General features: G+C 37.9%; 1 protein-coding gene across 2 annotated transcripts in view; it reads right to left on the bottom strand.

The window, feature by feature from the left end:
• EYA3 (EYA transcriptional coactivator and phosphatase 3) overlaps positions 1-24,879 on the bottom strand; it is a 94,980-nt gene that overhangs the window by 42,938 nt on the left and 27,163 nt on the right. For both annotated transcript variants that reach the window (XM_052657934.1, XM_052657941.1), the window contains exons 3-6: positions 21,989-22,032; positions 14,379-14,458; positions 9,609-9,675; positions 6,964-7,100 (exon numbers count right to left, since the gene is read on the bottom strand). In XM_052657934.1, the coding sequence (XP_052513894.1) occupies positions 6,964-7,100; positions 9,609-9,675; positions 14,379-14,458; positions 21,989-22,032 (328 nt within the window). The remainder of the gene's footprint in view (positions 1-6,963; positions 7,101-9,608; positions 9,676-14,378; positions 14,459-21,988; positions 22,033-24,879) is intronic.

The following is a 24,879-nucleotide window of genomic DNA, read 5'->3' as shown; positions in this document are numbered from 1 at the left end:
ATGTAGAGCAATAAATGACCAAAAAACGGCAAAGGAATTTTTGTCTCTGAGTGCTATGCTCCTGCTGCCCCACAGTGGGGTCTTATCACTAACTCTACCCGTTTCTCAGCCCAAATACTTCCCTATGGGTTAGTCACTAACCAAACTAACCTGAGCACCTCACTTTGCAGTAATGTGTATCAGAGTAGTGGACCTTTAGAGAAGACTGTGCAAGCTCAGTTGCTAAGTTGTGTCCGACTCTTTGCAACCTGATGGACTGTAGCCCACCAGGCTCCTCTGTCCATTGGATTTCCCAGTCAAGAATAGTGGAATGGGCTGCCATTTCCTTCTCCAGGTTAGAGAAGATTAGTTTGGTTAAGAATTGAAGTACATGCAAATGCTAGGAAAAAAATGTGAAAAAATATCTGGTTGATTTAATAGCTCACTAGGATGAGCTATTATAAATACTAAATAATCTGAGTACTGTGTTAATAATAAAACAAGTAGATGTATATTATAGAAAATTGGGAAACTACAGAAAGTGGAAAGAAAAATATTGCATAGTATCATCATATAGAAAAAACTACAGGCAGTTCTCGCTTTTGCATGGGACTGTGTTAACTGAAACCGGTGCAGTGGAACTGTGTCCTCATTTTGCATGCTTCTTCAGTAACTGAGATCAAACCTGTACTGCCTGTTCTGTTAACATTCAGTTTTTCTTCCAAATTATTCTTTACGTAGTATTTTTTTAAAAATACTTAGTATATTATATTGTATTATATTTTCAGTTTTATATACTGCTTTTCTCAATTAATAGTGAACTATGTTTTCAAGACACTAAGTGTCAGGAAGCATTTAACAGGAGGCTTCCTGTGTGCTGTTTTGGATCTGTCATGAATCCTCTGTCCCTTATCAATTCCTGAACATTCAGGAATTAAGTGGAGCAGCAAACTGCTGGGCGGGGGGGGGGGGGGGGGGTTGGGGAGTGGGGGTTAGGAATGCATGCATTTCCTTCCGTTAGTTTTTCCATTTGGTAAAAGTGATTATTTACAACCCTCTCTCTTTCATATGGATAACCTCATGCTTCCTTGATAACGTGTAAGTTTTGATTTTATCTCTGCTGAAAATAGCTACCTTGTAAGACAGTATAAATACTCTCACACAATGTTGAATAAAACACCCTTGCTCCATCAGAGCCTGGGTCCCCTTGTCTTCTCTCTCTCTCTCACTCTCTGGCTATATCTGGAGCACAGAAGCCCGCTGTGTTCACTTTCCTGCCCAGGCTTCTAAGACCCTTTCGAGAAGGTGCTCTATGCCTTCACCCCATCGAGAGGGCACCAGGTGCCTTCATGAAAAGCACAAGCCCCGTGTCAGGGGCTTTATTGGTTTTCTGCGTAAACCAAGGAACATCAGCCTCTTTCTCTCTCCTTTACTTTCTTAAAGTAAACTGGTGGACTCTGGACCACCAGGTTCCGGTCCACTAAAGGACCTCAACAACTAAGTATTTTTTAAGAATATGGTTTATAATGGCTACACTGTTTTCTATTCTACGAATCTACTGCAATTTAACACGCATCTTTCCATTCAATAAGTCGCCTGTTTCCAATCTTTTGCTATTGTAAATAATGCTGTGATGAGTATCTTGGCAGTAATTTTTTGTGGTTATCTCTAATTAATTTCCTAGGATAAATCCCTAGAAGGGATTACTGAGGAAATGACATGAACATCATCCTTAAGACTCTTAATACTACTGTCAAATCTCCATCTCATATTAAACCTCTTTTAAAAGAAGGCAGAACAATGCAGGTTAAGCCAATCTTTTGTGAGCTCCTAAAAACAAATAAGTACCCTTTCACTCACACATATTCAATAAGATCACTGGAAGTTAAACCTCAAATCTTTATTCTGCCATCTCATCATTTCTATATAGCTGTGGAAAGATGACCAATATGCCTTAACTTTTAAATATCTGTCATAATATGGGCTTCCTAGATTTCCTTCGTCTTTTCTCACTTCTTTAAAAGGAGGAAACTTTAATTTCATGTCAACTCTAATATTAACTTTTTCATACAGACCTAAATTTATGAGCACTTCTGGATTTAAACAGATTGAGGTGCAGTTCTAATCCAAGGCATTTACTAACTGTATGACCTCAGGTTAGTCACTTAATCCTTCTAAATGTGTTTCCTCATCTATAAACAGGGATAATGCTACCACTTATTTTTTATGACTGCTGGTTTGGATTAAATAAGAAAATAATGTAAAGTGTGAAGTACTTATTCTCAGCATATTGCTTGGCACAATAAGCACTCATTATTATTTCAATGGCAATGCCAAAGAAAGCTCAAACTACCACACAATTGCACTCATCTCACATACTAGCAAAGTAATGCTCAAAATTCTCCAAGCCAGGCTTCTACAGGTATGTGAACCGAGAACTTCCAGATGTTCAAGCTGGTTTTAGAAAAGGCAGAGGAACCAGAGATCAAATGGCCAACATCCACTCGATCACTGAAAAAGGAAGAGAGCCAGAAAAACATCTACTTCTGCTTTACTGACTATGCCAAAGCCTTTGTGTGGATCACAACAAATTGTGGAGAATTCTTCAAGAGATGAGAATACCAGACCACCTGACCTACCACCTGAGAAATCTGTATGCAGGTCAAGAAGCAACAGTTAGAACTGGACATGGAACAACAGACTGGTTCCAAATAGGGAAAGGAGTACATCAAGGCTGTATATTGTCACCCTGCTTATTTGATAACTTACTAAGATCATGGCATCTGGTCACATCACTTCATGGGAAATGGATGGGGAAACAGTGGAAACAGTGTCAGACTTTATTTTGGGGGGCTCCAAAATCACTGCAGATGGTGACTGCAGCCATGAAATTAAAAGACGCTTACTCCTTGGAAGGAAAGTTATGACCAACCAAGATAGCATATTCAAAAGCAGAGGCATTACTTTGCCAACAAAGGTCCATCTAGTCAAGGCTATGGTTTTTCCAGTAGTCATGTATGGATGTGAGAGTTGGACTGTGAAGAAAGCTGAGCACTGAAGAATTGATGCTTTTGAACTGTGGTGTTGGAGAAGACTTTTGAGAGTCCCTTGGACTGCAAGGAGATCCAACCAGTCCATTCTGAAGGAGATCAGCCCTGGGTGTTCTCTGGAAGGAATGATGCTAAAGCTGAAACTCCAGTACTTTGACCACCTCACGCGAAGAGCTGACTCATTGGAAAAGACTCTGATGCTGGGAGGGATTGGGGGCAGGAGGAGAAGGGGACGACAGAGGATGAGATGGCTGGATGGCATCACCGACTTGACTGACCTGAGTTTGGGTGAACTCCGGGAGTTGGTGATGGACAAGGAGGCCTGGTGTGCTGCAATTCATGGGGTCGCAAAGAGTCAGACACGACTGAGTGACTGAACTGAACTGAACTGAATGCAGAGTACATCATGAGAAACACTAGGCTGGATGAAGCACAAGCTGGAATCAAGATTGTTGGGAGAAATATCAATAACCTCAGATATGCAGATGACACCACCCTTATGGCAGAAAGCGAAGAACTAAAGAGCCTCTTGATGAAAGTGCAAGAGGAGAGTGAAAGAGTTGGCTTAAAATTCAACATTCAGAAAACTAAGATCATGGCATCTGGTCCCATCATTTCATGGGAAATAGATGGGGAAACAATGGAAAGAGTGAGACTTTATTTTCTTGGGGCTCCAAAATCACTGCAGATGGTGACTGCAGCCACGAAATTATAAGAGGCTTGGTCCTTGGAAGAAAAGTTAAGACCAACCTAGACAGCATATTAAAAAGCAGAGACATTACTTTGTCAACAAAGGTCCATCTAATCAAAGCTATGATTTTTCCAGTAGTCATGTATAGATATGAGAGATGGACCAGAAAGAAAGCTGAGTGCCAAAGAATTGATGCTTTTGAACTGTGTGTGGTGTTGGAGAAGACTCATGAGAGTCCCTTGGACTGCAAGGAGATCCAACCAGTCCATCCTAAAGGAAATCAGTCCTGAATATTCACTGGAAGGACTGATGCTGAAGCTGAAACTCCAATACTTTGGCCACGTGATGTGAAGAACTGACTCGCTGGGAAAGACCCTGATGCTGGGAAAGACTGAAGGCAGGAGAAGAAGGGGACGACAGAGGATGAGATGGTTGGATAGCATCACCGACTCAATGGACATGAGTTTGAGTAAACTCCAGGAGTTGGTGATGGATAGGGAGGCCTGGTGTGCTGTAGTCCATGGGGTCACAAAGGGTTGGACACGACTGAGTGACTGAACTATTATTATTATTGCATAAATATATTAATATAAAGTCATATTATTACAATAAGATTTTCTAAAGCTCTGTTTATATCTGAAATAAAAAACAGACTAGCTAATTGAGTGTTAGTGCTAAAAGTAAGAGAATAAAATTACTGAAACCTTCATAAGAATAAGGTCTTCCCTGAAAGCTCAGTTGGTAAAGAATTCGCCTGCAATGCAGTAGACCCTGGTTTGATTCCTGGGTCAGGAAGATCCACTGGAGAAAGGATAGGCTACCTACTCCCTAGTATTCTTGGGCTTCCCTTGTGGCTCAGATGGCAAAGAATCCGCCTGCAATAAGAGAGACCTGGGTTCGAGCCCTGGGTTGGGAAAATCCCCTGGAGAAGGAAAAGACTACCCACTCCAGTGTTCTGGCCTGGAGAATTCCATGTACTGTATAGTCCATGGGGTCGCAAAGAGTCAGACATAAGTGAGCAACTTGCACTTCACTTTTTCCACAAGAAAAGAAATGGAGAGTTTGTTTTTTTTAACTGAAGGGTAGCTGACTTACTATATATGTTAGCTTCAAGTGTACAGCATAGTGATTCCGCTTTTTTGCTTCCCTGGTGGCTCAGTCAGTAAAGAATCCGCCTGCAATGCAGGAGACCTGGGTTCAATTCCTGGGCTGCAAAGATCCCCTGGAGAAGGAAATGGCAACCCACTCCAGTATTCTTGCCTGGGAAACCCCACGGACAAAGGAACCTGGCAGGCTACAGACCATAGCGTAGTAAGAGTTGGACACAACTTAGCAATTACACCACCACCACCACAGGTTATTATAAGATATTGGATATAATGCCCTCTGCTATACAGGAAGAAGCAGAGTGTTTTATATCTGAGTGCTACAAAACAAAAAAAGCCATGTGGTAAAACGTAAGAAAATCTCTTTTAAAAATACAGTCACTTAAAGTTATCACACACATACACATAAAAAGTATTATAAGTATTTCTTTGAAATTTCCTTTATGAAATTTGAGGATATGCCATACCTATCATTCAAAGGCAAATTAAGCTAATGAACAGTTCTCTCTGAACTACTGATAAGAATTTAAGAAACAAGTTTCCTTCATCCCAATTATTAAATAGAAACAGATTAATAAAAGAGCCTATTATAACCAATTTTTTTTTTTTTTTATAAAATACTGTCTCCTTCAAGTTTTTAACAGGGATCTAGTTTACAGAATTTTCTTTCCTTAACATGAGGGAAATGAAGTGATTATAAAAGATACCATAATATCTAGGACCTATATACACATGGCACTATGCTATGTATTCCATAATCTGAGTTTAGAGATATAACAAGAGCTTTACTTAACACTGAACAGCTGGAATAAACAGTTGTTCAACAATGTCATAAAGGGCTTTTGGCTTTCCAATAAAGAATTTAAATCAAATGAGAGTAAAATAAACAAAAACAAAATGAAATACTTTATACTCACTAGCCTATTGATACTAGCCAGCTGCTGGTAAATTAGCTTTAATATATACAAAAAGAAATAAACACAAACATATTCACAGAGAGTTCTGCATCTGAAAGGGCTGCTCAAGTAGGCTGGTTAAATATATCAGCAACATAAGATTTTAGTATACTTGCTGATACTGATAGGCACTGAGGCATGGGTGTACAAACAGGAAAACAAGAGCATTTCTGTTTCTTTTTTTCATGAAGTTATCAGCTACCACTACCATTAAACAAAACTTCCAATTTTTGTTTCTAGTAGTTATCAAGACCCAAGGAATGCTAAGAGTAGCCAAATAGGCCAGGAAAAGTAGGAATGTCAAAACCAAAAGCAAGCAACACCCAGAATCTGCGGCAATCTGTTAGAAAGATTTTCTAATTCCCAGCTAGTTGCAATAAAGGCTACCAAGTTATACTTTTATTAACATACTGAATATTTTTTTTTAAATACAGTATTTTTTCAATTTCCTGACATCAGTTCTAGCAAAGTAGCACTAAACCACACTGAACATGTCTATCAATACACACACTGAAAAATCAGTGTGTATTAAGTGCTCAAAAAACCTCAAACTGACTTCTAGTAAATCATTCTAATTTATAATTCAGTCCAAGATACCTAAAACCAAAGAACAAAACTCTCTATGCACAAGATAAGGCTGTACAAAATCAGGGATTTCCCCCCTCTAAGATGACTTTTGGTTCAGTAGAGCAACAACTGATGTTGCAGTATGGGGTAAGAAGGAAGGAGAAAAACTGACAGAGAGAGAGAACTATAAGGTATATTCTACCTGAATATGTAGATTACTTAGTTTTAGTAAGAAATTAGCCACCTCAAAATATATTTGTCATGGGACCATGTTTTCTGCAAAGTAAGTCAAATCAATAGCAATTCCTCAAAGAGTTTCCAAAAACTTGAAGATTCCAAGTTTTCCAGTCAAGACTTAGCATCTTGGAAGTATCTAAATTATGGCAGATAAACAAGTGAGTACTAAAAAGTTATGGTTTTATATTACATGCATCAAATACACTGTGGAAAAGCACAGCCAACTTTTATCACACCTGAAACAAGCAGAGGCTGTCAAGAACAACTTGCTTTCTCTCAGCTTCCTGATTAGCCATGCTTGCTTTTACAGGAAAGATGGAAATTTCTGTGGGATAAAATCAACATTCTTAGAAACTGCTTACAATAGGATGCCTTACCGAAAGGAGGTAGTCCGTACGTCTGGGTTGCCTGAGGGTAGACAGCATAGGGTTGAGACTGCTGCAAGGTCTGGTACTGAGTCTGTCCAGGGTAAGCAGTTTCCGAAACAGGAACTGAGAGGATATGTGCATAAGGTCTAGAAAAGTTCAAGAAAACAAAAAATTTCACATAAGAAAAACAAAAAAACAGCTAATATCACTAACAGCAAAGAATCAATAATGAGTACACTAACCTGTCACATAAAATGTCTCTTAATATGGTCAGAAAGTAGAATTATTTTTTCCTTTTCAGGTCTATTTATCATCTACCTAACAAACAATTTTATACAAAAATGAACAGTTTCAAATATCCTCCAAAGGTCCAATCACACCACAAACATTTGTAGTGTGCTATGTGCAAGGCCCTATGTGAGATACAAGTACTGACTAAACTCATTTATGCCCTTATGTCTAAATATAGAATAAAATCCTAAAAGGACAGACAACTGGGTAGAATAGACTGGCAACTGACTCCATTCCCCACCGAGCCCTCCAGGCCAAACTAAAGTTTTGAGAGTGAAAGTGGAACTTGGAAAAGAGGGTGAGACCTTCAGAGAAAAAGCAGGCAACCACCATATTAGAAAACCAGGATCAGGAGTGTGGCCCAATGTCCCTAGATCGAGCCTATAAAATCAAGAGTCAAGTGACTAATAAAATCCGGGAAGTCCTAGACAGGACACTGGCTTGCTCCGCTGATATTTAAGCCAGAGTATACTGCCACTAGCTGGTTTAGCTAGAGATGAATTCAACAGTGAAACTTCAGGGATTTTAAACCAGCTAGCTGACCTGCTCATTTCATCCACAGAATAAGATGGCGCCACATTTTATGCACTGAATTTTTAGATACAAGTTATTTTATTTGGTGAGTTATCCTGTACTTATAAAGCAAGAAAGTGTCATGTACCATGCAGGTCATAACAATAAAATAATGGCGGGGAGGTAGTTTCAGAGGGGAAAGGTTTTTTTTTTTTGCAGTTTTTGGAGAGAAGAAAATGAAGGAAGGCTATAAAGAAGTGATCTGTGAGCAGATAGAATGTGCAAAAATGAGAGAGAGAAAAGGTGTTCTAGAATAAGAGAAAGCCTCTGCCAAGGGTACAGACAGGGCTTCAGCCAACAAGGAACAGAGATTATACTAACGGAAAGTATAAGACAGACAGCAAAGACCTTGAATACCAGGCTAAAAGTGTTCAGACAAATCTGAAACAATGAGGAGTCACTGAAATTGTTGAGAAAAGGATGACAAGATCAAAGGTGTTCTTTAATAAACATTAGTTTGACATTTCTTTGTAAAATGGATGGGGGAAGGGGACTTGAAACAGAGGCAGTTAAAAAATGCAGTGGTTTAGATAAGTGGTAAGGAGGTCTACTTTAAGGTAGAAAGCTAACAAGGTGTCCTGAGTGCAACAGGTATACAATACTTTTTTGAATAAATGAATGAATTTGCAATTTGCTATATTCACATCTCAGTAGACTTTAAAAGACTGAATTTGAAAATTTCTAGTCTTCTTAGCCAGACCTGAGACCAGAAAATAGCTCAGGCTATAGCTGTCAATCAAATCATGTGGGAATGACTTAAAATCTTAGTAATTTCAAATGGATTAATCTCCAGATATGATAAAGATCATAAAATATTTTTAATTTAGTGTCTTTATAGCTCAAATTATTTTATCACCTTCATAAGGACCTCAGAGAACAGGTTCAGTCATGTCACAGAAGAAAAACATGGAAAATGACTGGCCCAAGGATGTTATTAATGTTAATGATATACCAGATTAGAATTTGGAGAATTCATCGAGATGATTTTTCAATCAGCTCCTTTTTTTTAAACTGATGCAAAAACAAAAGGCACTGAATACAAATGGGCACAAAAAGGAAAAGTTTTCTTTTACAAGAGACCCAGACATATTCTGTCACCAATTTCTTTATGTAACTTGCCTATGTAAGCACGTAAAAATTTATCCTAGGTTAATAAAGCACGCTTGTACACATCTATGTATGCAGGCTCAACTTTTATCAATGTGCAGTTGGTAGCTTGATATACACACTGTTCTGCACCTACTCACCTTGGAGATGATTAACTTAGTGCATCTTAAATGCTGATCTTATCTCATGAGGCCCAAAATATTGCCTCTGAGTGATTTAAACTCACTAAACCTGTCTAACCTCAAGCCTACTTTCTACTTGAGGACACTTCTAAAAGAATAAGCTTCTAAAGCAATAAGATGAACACAGATTAGTCCCAGAAGTCCCAGTCTGAGGCTGGCTTTAGCTTTTTTAATTGATCTCTCTTTTAATGTGGAGCAAAGAGAGAATAACGAGAGGTTAAGCAGTGATATATTTTCATCACTAATGGTATCTTACACTTTTCAGTGCCTGTTCATGTTGAGAAAGCTCCTGGGTAACAGTGAGCTATTTCAGACAATCATTAACTTTTTAAAAGGACGATACCTAGACTATATTTACCTGGAAAAAAAAACTGGAATAGGGCCAGAGAGAACAAGTGAAAATAAGTTAAATGTCAACTTAATAGCTTAAATATCAAGTTACATTTTGCAAGGAATCAAGAGGAAAAGCATACAGATTTTTGAAACAATTATTCAACTTACTTTGCAGAATACATTTGTGAGGTATAATCATTGGATGAGCGAGGGATGTAATCGGTGCATGTCATAACTGAAAGAAAGATATCACCAGGTAAAAAGTTAGAACATTTCAAAAATGAAAGGGGAAAATTTCATGTCTCACTGTATAGTCTTTCAAACTAAGGAACAGAATAAAGCTTGGACATAAAGAAATTTAAAAAGACTACACAGTAGAAATACCTCACTCTTTAATAATGAGTTTATAGAGACTTTTAGAGACAGTAAAAGCTAGAATGAAGGCAGTATAGAAAAGAGCTAAAGGTCAGTACCAACTGATCTCTATTTTTGGCTGTGCTGTGTCGCGTGTGGGATCTTAGTTTCCCAACCAGGTATCAAACCTGGGCCCTTAGCAGCGAAAGTGTGGAATCCTAACCACTGGACCATCAGGGAATTCCCAGTACCGACTGATCTTTACCATCACCATCACTGTTCTAAAACCATAAATGAAGCAACCTCCTAAGCTCTCATCTATGCTCAAAGGTGAAGTTAAAATGCAAGATCCATGTCTAGGAAGCCACATTATACTTCTTCAGCTTATTCATTCTCTGGATGCTTACCCTATTCTGAGTAAAAGGTCATAAGGATGACCTGCAGGAAGACAGATTTGGAAAAAGTATCCAATAACTGTTGCTACTGCTATATATAATCAGCAGCAGAAAGATGCAAGCATGCTTTTATACTAGTATTTTTTTCAGCTTTGTAATAAAGCTTTAAGTTTGGTAAAGCAGAGACAGACCTGAGGAACTGATGTAACGCTCTGATAAACCATCAAGTAAAGGGACTTTCACAGCTACTGCCCTCTTGACCTCCATTTCATCTAGAATAGATACTGTCATGAGGCTTAATCCTCATGATTTCATTTGGGATAAATACTGTAAATATTCAACTCAAGTTTAACAGGTAGCAGAATCCTTTTCATTAGCAGTATTTCAGTCCAAATTACAGATAGAGCTACAACACACAGAGCTTGTACCAGATTCCTAAATTGTTCAAGAACATCCTTCATTATCTATTGTAAGGGAGGTTGCTCCATTGTGAATAAGGACTAAGGGTGAACCAACTAACTTGATGTCTAGCTGGGTTTTCTGAGTATCTTACCCCAAAAGGGAACACTGATCAAGATCAGATGTGGGGTCAATTCATGCCCAACAGTAACACAAATCATCTGTGAATGGGCTTATCATGGATCTTGCCTATTGCCACTGTTCACAGTCTCTGAAAATAATTCACAGCAATTTGTAGATTATACTAATCATTAATCACTTTGACAAAAATGAAGGGAATCTCAGTTAGATCTAAGGTTCTTATCGTCCATTACATAGAACAGAAGTTCATTTGATTTCTACATAATGGTTCCTTCTCTGCTGACAAGTATTTTCAAAAACCCAAATCCTTCTCCTTCTCTCATTTAATTCTAGAAGAGATCGCAAAACATTCTAGGAGATCTAGGCCAATTTTTACTTCTCTAGAGAATGAATAAGCCTTAATCTTTGTGGTACCTGGGAACTATGAAAAGATTTAAAAGAGTCAAGGCATAATCTGCTTAATTATAACTTCTCTGCCTGTCCTTCTTCCCCCTCAAGCTGTGGGACAGCTGCCTTCCTACTAAATTGTAAAGCAGTATTAAGATCATTATTGTATTTGCATTAAAAACCCAAGCTTTCTGTTCCCTTGAGACAGAAAATTGCATGTGAGGTGGGATAATCAAGTTTCAATGACCTATGTCAGTTATACAACAAAGCTGGATCCCAGAATAAAATTCCACAAAGTGGAAATAGAACTCAAATTTCTTTAGCACTGTGTAAATAAATTTGGATGTGTTCAACTCTGCACTAGTTTAAAAAAAAAGGTAACAGCAGGGAAACAAGGCAAAAACCTAGAAATACACTCTGAAAGTAAAACTAACAGGACATTCTGACGAATTTGAATTAAGGAATGAGGAAAACAGGGAAAACAGGATAATTTCTAGGTTTTCAGCTTGAGAAATTGGAGGGATAGTGAAAATACTTCCAAAGATGAATAAGTTGGGGAAGAGAACAGCTTTGGTGAGGGCTAAGGGCAGAAAAAGCTTTTACATATTTTAAGTATGACTTTCCTTTTAGATATCTAAGTGGAGATATCAAGTAGGCAGTAGGATACAAAAACGAAATTAGAGCAAGAAGTCAGACTAGGAACACAAATTTGGAATTTATTAACTATGCATCAAATATTTAAAGTAATGAAATGGGTGGGAGAACACAGAAAGAACAAAGATGGTGGACTAGAACCAAATCCAGAGGCCCACTAACATTCAGAGATTAGACAGCAGAAGAAAGGCCAGCAAAGAAGAAAGGTGGGAGAAAGAGTGGTAAGAGGCAGGATACAGGCAGACAGAAACACCCACTGGAACTAGTACTTTCAGTTACTGAAAGGAACTAATGACCTTGACAAAAGCAGTTTCACTGGAAGAATGGTGACAAAGTTAAATTTGAGAGGGATGAAGAGAAAATGGGAGGAGGCAAAACAAGTGAGGGCAACTCTTTCCAGAGGTTCCAAGGTGGGTCATGGGACAAAGAGAAGGTCTGTAACTGGTGGGGAACATGGACTTCAGGGAGGCTTTTGTTTGTGCTTTAAGATGGAAGATACTGGATCATGTCTGCACAGACAGGATGGATTAAGGAGAGAAGAATAAGGCAATGCAAGAATGGTATTAGGATAATCACAGTACCAAAGTCCTTGGGGTAGGTGAGAACAGACAAGATATGAAGCACAAATAAAAGCTCTTACCTTTCATAGGAACAAAAATTCTATTTCCATTCTGACAAGAATAAAACAAGGTAACATGGGTACAAACACAAGTAGGGCTGAAGACTTGGTGGTGGTAGGTTAATAAGGGAACCTCCTGTCAGACAGCTTCTATTCGAGAAGAAATCATCAGTCAAATATGAAGAGAGGTGAGCAGTATGGGTGCACTGAGAGGAAAGAAATGGTAAAAGGTAAAACTCATGAGTGAAGTGTAGTAGGGTGCCCACTTAAGGCCCTGTGAGTAAACAGTCAGCTAAGTGTATAAACTACCCAGTAACGTTCAGCTATTTAATGTAATACTTACAGAGAAGGTGGACAGTTGGATTAAATCAGGATTGGGGTTTAGCAAGGACAGCACAAGAGTCAAAATTATTGAAGGTATTAGTAAGAGAGTAATTGTAATAAAGAACTGCAGAATCCATGTGGAGTAAAAAGGGATAGGAAAAGAAGAGGGACATTATGGGTGTTGGACAGGTCATCTACATGGATGTTCAAATTACCAAGAATAATAAAGGTCTGGATGGAGAAGAAAACAAAGATCTAGTCTTTAAAGGGCAAAAGGACTAGGAGTTCAGTCTGAGGTAAAAAGAAAGCTGGAGGAAGGGGCATAAATATAGACTTCAAAGGAACTAGAGTTTTTGAAGGAAAAAAAGAGAAATAATTTTTAAGAAGCAAGAAGACTCAACTTACTTCTGGGTCCTGAAGTATGTAAGCAACAGACCTTTTTCTTAGAGATAAGAAGTGAAAGTCGTTCGGTTGTGTCCGACTCTTTGAGACTCCATGGACTATACAGTCCATGGAATTCTCCAGGCCAGAATACTGGAGTGGGTAGCCTTTCCCTTCTCCAGGGGATCTTCCCAACCCAGGGATCAAACTCTGGTTTCCAGTATTGCGGGCAGATTCTTTACCCCTGAGCCACAAGGGAAGCCCAAGAATACTGGAGTGAGATATTAAAAAAATTAGAGGAGACACCTTTCGTTGATTAGAGCAGTTCCCATATGTATCAGAGTTACCTAGCTATCTTCTTAAAAATGCGGATTCTCATCCACAACAGGTCTACTGAATGATAATCACTAAAGATGAGGCTAGAATGCTACCTTACAAATAAGCACTCCAGGTTAACTCTCAGGTATGCTAAAAGTTTGAGAACTACTGGAACAGCATCTTTGAGGAGGTAATATATACAACTAAAGACATAACCATTGTTTAAAAAGGCATATCATCTTTTATTACATGGGAATTATATAAAGTTAAGGTTAAGCATCTTAAGATATACGTCCTAAACAAACGTCTTTTTATAAAGCAATGTACACAAATTTATTCTTCTGAAGTGTGTGGTATAATATGAAAGGGCATAGCTATTTAATTTCAAGGAGGACTAACTGCCCTGTGGGGCATACCACTATGATATTCCAAAAAGAGCTTAGATCTCCAGAAGAAAAAAAAAAAAGAACATTCTACAAATTTTTGGCTAAGGTTTGGTAAACAGAGGGTGTATCCTATTGAGATGGGTCTCCCTCAGGGCCCAGTATCAATTTTGGGCTCTCAGGGGACTACTTTTCTTTTTTTTTTGGTCTAGATGGATAGATAGAATCATCTGGTTATTAGAAAGCTAGAAACACATCAAGCCATCCAGAGAAGCAGTCAGAGGCTGGCCCACAAATTTTTCTGATTTTGAGTAAAGCACTATTTATTACCTTTAGAAGAACATTCAATCTCAAAACAAAAACACAATCACCAATCCCTAGGAGTGGATCCCATGTGACTTTGCTCCTTAGCTGGTATGCAATAAGGTTTATAGCAGGGCGTAAGGATGAACACATGTACAAGGCAATGAAAGGATTCTGGATACTCTGAGACAAGTGAGGCAATCAGTGAAAACAAGTTATAAAAGGTCAGCATCACCTGGTCACAGGAATACGTCCATGATGCACAGAATATGGTACTTACTCTCCTCTGACATGGTAAGGTTTGAAGCAAGGCTTGAAGTTTCAGGTTTCTGATCACTGACTTCAGGGTTGCTTACTTGACTGGGAAAACCAAAATGAATACATTAGCCTCTGGATGATCTGCTGCATTGCTAAAAGTGATTAAATCAAACAATTTCTTCCTAGATAAGGGGCAAGGTTAGTCTACTTCATGAAGTCCTTGTTCTCGGTTTTTATTGGCTACCTAACAGCTAAGGCCAGGCCTAGTACCTTCAGCATTCCAGTTCATTGTCACATCCCTAGACCATGACTGTTTTTATACCACATGGAAATTTCAGGTAAGCAACAGGCAACTCAGATTTTCTCTAAAGACCACATGGTAAAAGAAAACTCTACAGCAACCTAAAACTGCTCCCACTTTATTTCCAAAGTACCAAAGGAATGTAGGGAGGTGACTGACTTCAGACAATGGGCCTCATAATCACTTGAAAAGCTTTTTCAAATTACACATGCTTACGCAAGAAGGGGTTCTGAACCTTAAGATGGTGCATTACACTGCACTTCTGTTTTCCCCCAATTAAAAACAAACAAATTTTTGTTCTTATACCCCAAACTTAGCAAATCTTTTTTAAAAAAACTTGTAACAAATTAAGAGAAACTGAAAAAGACTAAGTCATATAAACTAGGAGGATAAATCATTATGTTAGATACTTTAATGTTAGGAAGATCCTCAGTGAGATTCTGAAATGGAGGTTACCCTTTGATCTTTCACAACGTTCTCCCTCTTCCTCTTACCTTACTTTCCAACTCTCCCCATATTCCCTCAACCACTAGTATAGTACAGCGCTTAAGGGTGCAGACTCTGGAACCAGACTGCTTGAGCTCATATTGCACTTTGTCAAAACTAGCTTTATGGCTTTAGGCAAGTCATGAACTTCTCTGTACTCCAGTTTTTTCAACCGTCAATGAGGGATAATTATAGAACCTACCTTTCAGGGCTGTTATAGGGATTAATGAGTCAATATATGAAAAGTATTTAGAGCAAAGACTAGAAGAGAGTAAACACAATGTAACTGTGGCCAGTACTATTATAATACAGCTTCTCCCCAGTTCCGGCCATCCTTCCCACATTCATGTTCCCGCAGCAAGAAATCCGCTTTGCTGTTCTGCACTCTAGGAAGAAGCGGAGGACACTGTCGCAGATACTCCACATACCAGGAAAGCTATGACTTTTTTAAAGACTAGAATAAAACTTTATTTTCACTTATTAAGTTAACAAAGACAAAAAGTTTGTGACACTATGTTGGAGAAGTATGAAAAGAACTATGGTTACATATTCATGGTGGGTGAGTAACTGGAACTGGTGTGTATAAACTAATCAAGAAGTATTTTCATTGCAACATGATTTGTTTTATAAAATTTTAGAGACCAATGTCCAGCTGGTTAAAGAACTGGGTAATGTAAAGTATCGTCATACAAGGGAACACTATGCCATCATCAAAAAATTTTTTTTCCAGTTTTTCTTTTTTTGGAAAGATAAGACTAATAAACAGTAAGAATAGTTTCTGCATAGAAAAATTTAAAAAGAAATGTTACTTATAAAAAAAGTACAAAGCACCAAAATTCTTAAAGCTCTCTTATCTTTTCTGAATGAACCTCATTCAAGTATAGTATCAATAAAGGTTTTTTCCCTGGTATATTCTGAATGTTCAAACAATTTTTCTTCAGATGTAACTAATTTTAAAAAGTAAATCTCCAGATGAAGTTTATCTTAATCTATTTACTCAAATGTCTGTACTTTCAAAATAGCACTTAATATAGTAACCAAGATATGACCATGGGAATTGAAAGGTATGGGTAAGAAATCATACTAAGCAGTTATACCACTGTTTCCCAAAATGGCTTATTTCTTATAATTATCTGAATGATTGGTAAAAATACAGATTTCTGAGCCCCATCTTATGCCTAATTAAATAGGATTCCAAGGAGAACGGTATAAACCCAGACAAGAACTTCACATTTCTGACTATAATGACTATCTTCTATGTGTAAGACTAGTCTGAGTAAGTCTGGGGATCATTGTTATACCAACTGTTGAACGACTTTCTAGATCTTGTATTGCAGAAGGTATACTTGTACGGTCTGGTGTACAATGGACAAGTTCCTAAAACCCCATGGTCCTGGATTCTTACGGCAAAATCTCCTACCTATTCAACTAAGTATCTAGAGATTGAACAGAAACAAAACCACCAAGACAGTGAATTAACTCCAGCACTTTGTTAGATATTTGAAATTATATCCAGAAAAATTATTACTACCTCAAAATATGATTATCCTCAGTTATATAAAATTTACTTAACATGTGTATGATGGAAAAAAAATGCTCCAAAATAAAACTTCCCTCCTCCAAAAAAAGAGCAAAAACACCCGAACTCTAAAAGCAAGCATCACAAATACCTCTTTCTCATTCAATGAAACTCTTGACAACAATGAACACAATCAACCAATGAATGGATAAACAAAACGTGGTATGGACTACTACGGAGCATTATTCAGCTTTAAAAAGGAAGGAAACTCTGACACACGCTACAAATGGATAATCCACTAAGACATCAGGCTAAATGAAACAAACACGTCACAGAAAGACAAATAATTTATGACTGTGCTAATATAGGGTACTTAAGAGTAGTCAAAATCATAGACAGAGCAGAATGATGGTTGCCAGGAGCTAGAAGAAGGGGCAAATGGAGAGTCTGATGAATACAAAGTTTCAGTTTGAGAAGATAAAAAATGTTCTGGAGATAGATGGTAATGATTGCCCAACAATGTGAATGTACTTAGTACCACTGGATTATATGCTTAAAAATGACTGAAATGGTGAATTTTAGGTTATTTGTATTTTATCCCAATAAAGCAGTTGCTGAAGGAGACAGAAGGAATAATAGCAGGAAAAGATGAAGCTGACAGGCTCCATTGTACAACTGGAGAGAGATGAGCATGGGAATTAACTTCAGAGAAAAGGGATGCAGAGAATATTAGAGAGAAGCAGTGAAGCAGTTAAGGGGGTAGATTCAGTGATAAGACAAATAAGGCAGCTCCTATCCACTTCTGATTTCTCTTTGCATTAGGGAGCCAGATCCCCAGCTGAGTAAATGGAAGGGGAGGGCGGAGGAGAGGCAGCAGCAGGAGGGAAGAAGGGAGGGACAGAGTCAGGAAGAAAGGAAGGCAGGCTGAGAGGCAGGGAGGAAAGGAGAGAAGGAATGAAGGAAGGTAAGGAGGAAAGAGAAACAATTTTACCACTGTGAAATAAACCAGGAAGAGTGACCGCATCACCAAGAATGTTCAAGTGCCCACTGAGATGCAATCGTGACTGGAAACTGTGACCAGTGAGCAGTTTTGTGTTTTCCTATAAAGCGTTCAGATGGTTGGGAATAAGTATGAAATAGGTGAACAGGAGGGTTTAACTAGGGTTTTTAAACACTAGGTTAGGCTAGGGAAGGATGACAGGGAAAAGAGGAGAGGAAGTTACGAATGTTTGTAAGAAACTGACTACAGTAATAAATCTTATCTTTTGAGCAGCACAGGAAGATACGGAAGTCTTTTTTGAGGGAAGGGTCAATGCCTGACAGTGAAAATATGATAGATCATTGCCATTATAAGTGGAAGTGTAGAGTAAGACACAGGGCTAGTGTGACAATAGAATAAATGAGCTGGAATGCTAGTGTGTGAGGTGTAAGATTAGGATTCTTGAAATTAAGATGTTAGAGGGTTATTGGTTATTGGTTCATCTGGCTGGTAGACAAACAACAGGAGGTAAGAACTGTGGACAACTGAAAATCACGGTGCTGTGGAAGCCAGAGTATGACATGCAAAGAAGCTGCCTCTTCTATAAGGGGAACAGAGCTAATGATTAAGGTGTCCCATGTCCATTTGGTAATTAAGGATTAACTCCTTGGATTTTTTTAATTTCTATTTTTCCTATTATGTATACTGTATATGTGCTGCTGCTGCTAAGTCGCTTCAGTCAGGTCCAACTCTGTGCGACCCCACAGATGGCAGCCCATCAGGCTCCCCCATCCCTGGGATTGTTCAGGCAAGAACACTGGAGTGGGTTGCCACTTCCTTCTCCAATGCATGAAAGTGAAAAGTGAAAGTGAAGTCCTTCAGTCATGTCTTGACTCTTGACAACCCCATGGACTGCAGCCTACCAGGCTCCTCCATCCATGGGATTTTCCAGGCAAGGGTACTGGAGTGGGGTGCCATTGCCTGCTCTGATACTGTATATGTAACTGAAGAATATTCACCATTGTGTCTCCTTCACATATCACAGGATCTGAATGATAACATGAGACTGGTACATTATGTTGAATAAATAATGAATAAACAAGGAGAAAAATTCAGCACTTACGTGTTTCAAGGACAAACCTTATTTTTTTTTTAATTTTTATTTTTACTTTATTTTACTTTACAATACTGTATTGGTTTTGCCATACATTGACATGAATCCACCATGGGTGTACATGCGATCCCAAACATGAACCCCCCTCCCTCCTCCCTCCCCACAACATCCCTCTGGGTCATCCCCGTGCACCAGCCCCAAGCATGCTGTATCCTGCATCGGACATAGACTGGTGATTCGATTCTTACATGATAGTATACGTTTCAATGCCATTCTCCCAAATCATCCCACCCTCTCCCTCTCCCTCTGAGTCCAAAAGTCTGCTATACACATCTGTGTCTTTTTTGCTGTCTTGCATACAGGGTCATCATTGCCGTCTTTCTAAATTCCATATATATGTGTTAGTATACTGTATTGGTGTTTTTCTTTCTGGCTTACTTCACTCTGTATAATCGGCTCCAGTTTCATCCATCTCATCAGAACTGATTCAAATGTATTCTTTTTAACGGCTATGTAATACTCCATTGTGTATATGTACCACAGCTTTCTTATCCATTCATCTGCTGATGGACATCTAGGTTGTTTCCACGTCCTGGCTATTATAAACAGTGCTGCGATGAACATTGGGGTACATGTGTCTCTTTCAATTCTGGTTTCCTCAGTGTGTATGCCCAGCAGTGGGATTGCTGGGTCATATGTCAGTTCTATTTGCAATTTTTTAAGGAATCTCCACACTGTTCTCCATAGTGGTTGTACTAGTTTGCATTCCCACCAACAGTGTAGGAGGGTTCCCTTTTCTCCACACCCTCTCCAGCATTTATTGCTTGCAGATTTTTGGATAGCAGACAACCTGACTGGTGTGAAGTGGTACCTCATTGTGGTTTTGATTTGCATTTCTCTAATAATGAGTGATGTTGAGCATCTTTTCATATGTTTGTTAGCCATCCGTAATGTCTATTTAGTTCTTTGATTCATTTTTTGGTTGGGTCATTTATTTTTCTGGAATTGAGTTGCATAAGTTGCTTGTATATTTTTGAGATTAGTTGTTTGTCAGTTGTTTCATTTGCTATTATTTTCTCCCATTCAGAAGGCTGTCTTTTCACCTTGCTTATATTTTCCTTTGTTGTGCAAAAGCTTTTAATTTTAATTAGATCCCATTTGTTTATTTTTGCTTTTATTTCCAGAATTCTGGGAGGTGGATCATAGAGGATCCTGCTGTGATTTATGTCGGAGAGTGTTTTGCCTATGTTCTCCTCTAGGAGTTTTATAGTTTCTGGTCTTACATTTAGATCTTTAATCCATTTTGAGTTTATTTTCATGTGCGGTGCTAGAAAGTGATCTAGTTTCATTCTTTTACAAGTGGTTGACCAGTTTTCCCAGCACCACTTGTTAAAGAGATTGTCTTTACTCCATTGTATATTCTTGTCTCCTTTGTCAAAGATAAGGTGTCCACATCTCTGGGCTTTCTATTTTGTTCCATTGATCTATATTTCTGTCTTTGTGCCAGTACCATACTGTCTTGATGACTGTGGCTTTGTAGTAGAGCCTGAAGTCAGGCAAGTTGATTCCTCCAGTTCCATTCTTCTTTCTCAAGATTGCTTTGGCTATTCGAGGTTTTTTGTATTTCCATACAAATCTTGAAATTATTTGTTCTAGTTCTGTGAAAAATATCGCTGGTAGCTTGATAGGGATTGCACTGAATTTGTAAATTGCTTTGGGTAGTATACTCATTTTCACTATATTGATTCTTCTGATCCATGAACATGGTATATTTCTCCATCTATTAGTGTCCTCTTTGATTTCTTTCATCAGTGTTTTATAGTTTTCTATATATAGGTCTTTAGTTTCTTTAGGTAGATATATTCCTAAGTATTTTATTCTTTTCGTTGCAATGGTGAATGGAATTGTTCCCTTAATTTCTTTTTCTACTTTCTCATTATCAGTGTATAGGAATGCAAGGGATTTCTGTGTGTTGATTTTACATCCTGAAACTTTACTATATTCATTGATTTGCTCTAGTAATTTTCTGGTGGAGTCTTTAGGGTTTTCTATGTAGAGGATCATGTCATCTGCAAACAGTGAGAGTTTTACTTCTTCTTTTCCAATTTGGATTCCTTTTATTTCTTTTTCTGCTCTGATTGCTGTGGCCAAAACTTCCAGAACTATGTTGAATAGTAGCGGTGAAAGTGGGCACCCTTGTCTTGTTCCTGACTTTAGGGGAAATGCTTTCAATTTTTCACCATTGAGGATAATGTTTGCTGTGGGTTTGTCATATATAGCTTTTATTATGTTGAGGTATGTTCCTTCTATTCCTGCTTTCTGGAGGGTTTTTATCATAAATGGATGTTGAATTTTGTCAAAGGCCTTCTCTGCATCTATTGAGATAATCATATGGCTTTTATTTTTCAATTTGTTAATGTGGTGAATTACATTGATTGATTTGCGGATATTGAAGAATCCTTGCATCCCTGGGATAAAGCCCACTTGGTCATGGTGTATGATCTTTTTAATGTGTTGTTGGATTCTGATTGCTAGAATTTTGTTGAGGATTTTTGCATCTATGTTCATCAGTGATATTGGCCTGTAGTTTTCTTTTTTGTAGTATTTTTGTCAGGTTTTGGTATTAGGGTGATGGTGGCCTCATAGAATGAATTTGGAAGTTTACCTTCCTCTGCAATTTTCTGGAAGAGTTTGAGTAGGATAGGTGTTAGCTCTACTCGAAATTTTTGGTAGAATTCAGCTGTGAAGCCGTCTGGACCTGGGCTTTTGTTTGCTGGAAGATTTCTGATTACAGTTTCAATTTCCGTGCTTGTGATGGGTCTGTTAAGATTTTCTATTTCTTCCTGGTTCAGTTTTGGAATATTGTACTTTTCTAAGAATTTGTCCATTTCTTCCACGTTGTCCATTTTATTGGCATATAATTGCTGATAGTAGTCTCTTATGATCCTTTGTATTTCTGTGTTGTCTGTTCTGATCTCTCCATTTTCATTTCTAATTTTACTGATTTGATTTTTCTCTCTTTGCTTCTTGATGAGTCTGGCTAATGAGGGACAAACCTTATTTTAAGGACAAAGTTTCAGAGGATACTTTTCACCTTAAATCAAATAATTTCAAAACATAAAAACTGATGCTGAAAACCAAAGGTAAGTCAATCCAAATCATGTCCACATACTGGTCAGCAGGTAAAAACAAATTATAAGTAGGTCATTAAAAAGAAATTCAACTTTGTATACCTTAAAGTCTGCTCTCCTGATTCCTGCATCTTGGCTTTCTTCACCTGTAAAATAAATACACAAAAGCATCAGTGTCATGATCTGTTTTTAAAATCATCTAGCTACTCAAATGGCAGCCTCAGATTAACTAATAAATTACAGGGTAACTGTTTCCTTTTGTCTTGCTTAGACTTAGATTTATTTCATTAACCCCTGATATATTTTAAAGATGGACTTGTTTTTCACATGGGGCTCTTTTTTCTTTTTAATGTAAACAGTGTCTTCTAAACTCAAGGTAAAATAAAAGGTTTACCAGGATTTTTACTCAACATAGAATGTTTACCAGGATAAGGTATCCAAACTTGAAATCAAACTGGTTACTTTAAAATTTTAACAGACACAAAAATATATTTTCAAACAGTAAGTATGGTAATTTTGCAATCATCTAACCATTCATTTAATAGAAATATCTTTATATTTATATTACTTACATACCAAAAATAAAAATAAATTCCTATCAGGTTACCAGCAATTTAAAAAATATGCTTTATACTATTCTGTTTTTTCCCATATTTTCATCTTCTCTAAACCCTTCTAAGGTAAAAGTATTTCCATTGAAACAGTTTAAGAAGTCACAAATGGAAGATCTATGGTTAACATTACTAATGGTTTTCCCTGTTGTTGTTGTTTTAAATATTACAAAGAATCTGATTTTAGAGGTTTTTAATTAGAATAACTAGTTACAGAAGTAAGCTTAGTGTGCTTAGCCAAATTATGAAAACTTAAAAAGTGTTTCAAGTTCGCAAAGTACAGAGAGTACTGCCAACCCACTACAAGGAGTTAGGTGTGCGCAGAGGCAGGAAATCTGCTGAACAGCTTTTTTTTTAGGCCATGGTGTGCAGCATGCAGGATCTTGGTTTCCCGACGAAGGACTGAACCTGTGCCCCCTGCACTGGCAGTCTCAACCGCTGGACTACCAGGGAAGTCCCTGCTACTAAACAATTTCAAACAAACATATGAGGTGGGAATATAGCTATTAAATATGATTAAATTTAAAATTTCAAAGTAAATAATAAATACAACATAAATCCCGGGTCCATTCAATTTCTCATGGACATCTATTCTTCATGAGAAAACATGACAAAATAAATAGAACCAAATACTTCTGGATCCTTGCTTATGGCATATCAACTGACATTATATAATGCTGCCTTAACTTTCATAGGTGCCAATAAAGATAAAATTAATAAGGGGTATTAAAAAATCCCCTATGTTTACAAACAAAATTACAAAATATATGAAGAAAAAGGAAACAAAAACAAAACCTTTGAGGTAGATAAACCCTTAGTAAACATGATATTAAATTAAAAAGCCATAAAGGAGAAAATAGGCTGATTTTACAAAAATTCAAAACTTCTGTATGATAAAAGATACCATAAACCAACCAGGAGGTAAAGCGATTTCAGGACGGTAAATACACTGTGACAAAAGAATTTAACTGTATTACAAATAAGTGACATAACCTCAATGAAAGGTGTGGGAGAAAAATGCACTCATGTAATAATGCTGGAAAACTGACTGGAAACTGCAAGGCTTAAGACAAGAAAAATTCAACTTAATACAGGCTCTTATAAGAAAATGTGCTGTCCTTCCCACCTGAAGATAACAGTATTTATATAATCCAGATAATAAAGTCATTTTCCAATAGTGGTGATGAATTTATGCTTAGTTCACCCAAAGACTCTTTGCAATCAAAGAAATGAAGTTAAAACAGTCTATGGTTTACACACAGTAACCCACACAAGGAAAACTAGAACAATGAAGAATCTAATTTATCATAGTCTTCATTTTATTACAGCCACAGAGTAACAAATTTAGCTAGAAAACTCTCAAAAAAAAAAAAAAGCCCTGGAGCAAAGTTTTAAAATATATTCATAATGGCCTTTCAAGGAAGAACTATGCTTTTTCATTTTTTATCTACTACATTGCCAGCTCAGTAGAGTGCTGCTGCTGCTGCTAAGTCGCTTCAGTCGTGTCCGACTCTGTGAGACCCCAGAGATGGCAGCCCATCAGGCTCCCCCATCCCTGGGATTCTCCAGGCAAGAACACTGGAGTGGGTTGCCATTTCCTTCTCCAATGCATGAAAGTGAAAAGTGAAAGTGAAGTCGCTCAGTCGTGTCCGACTCTTAGCGACCCCATGGACTGCAGCCCACCAGGCTCCTCCACCCATGGGATTTTCCAGGCAAGAGTACTGGAGTGGGTTGCCATTGCCTTCTCCCTCAGTAAAGTACATACACACAAACAGAAACAGAGAAAATGAACCTAAAGACATGTCTACCAAACAAAGAAGTCAGGGGGTGGAAAATGTGCTCCCAGCTAATTCTGTACCTTTCATGACCCACTGTTCGCCTTGATTTAGGCAATTCTGTCCTCCTGTAAGTCAGGGATAGGAAATATGGTACCTTGGCATAGAGGCATTAAACTATCCTATTAAACTAAACTAATAAACTATTAGTTATCCTTTTTATAAAAAAAAATTTATTTTTACTTTATTTTACTTTACAATACTGTATTGGTTTTGCCATACACTGACATGAATCTGCCACGGGTGTACATGAGTTCCCAATCCTGAACCCCCCTCCCACCTCCCACCTCCCACCCCATATCATCTCTCTGGATCATCCCCATGCACCAGTCCCAAGCATCCTGTATCGAACATAGTATTAGTTATCCTTAAACTAACTCAAAGGATACAGATTTCATTGGATTACAAAAGGATGGGTTCAAATAACACAATCCAGAAATGGACAAAAAGTAAAATTGTGCAGCTACTTTGGAAAACAGTCTAGCAGTTTCTCAAACAGTTAAACATAAAGCTGCCATATAATCCAGCCATTCCATTCCTGACTATA

This window comes from Budorcas taxicolor, chromosome 2, assembly GCF_023091745.1.
Source record: "Budorcas taxicolor isolate Tak-1 chromosome 2, Takin1.1, whole genome shotgun sequence".
Taxonomy (NCBI): Eukaryota; Metazoa; Chordata; class Mammalia; order Artiodactyla; family Bovidae; genus Budorcas; species Budorcas taxicolor.
Note: the sequence above shows the minus strand (reverse complement) of the source record. Positions and strands in the feature narration are given on the sequence as shown.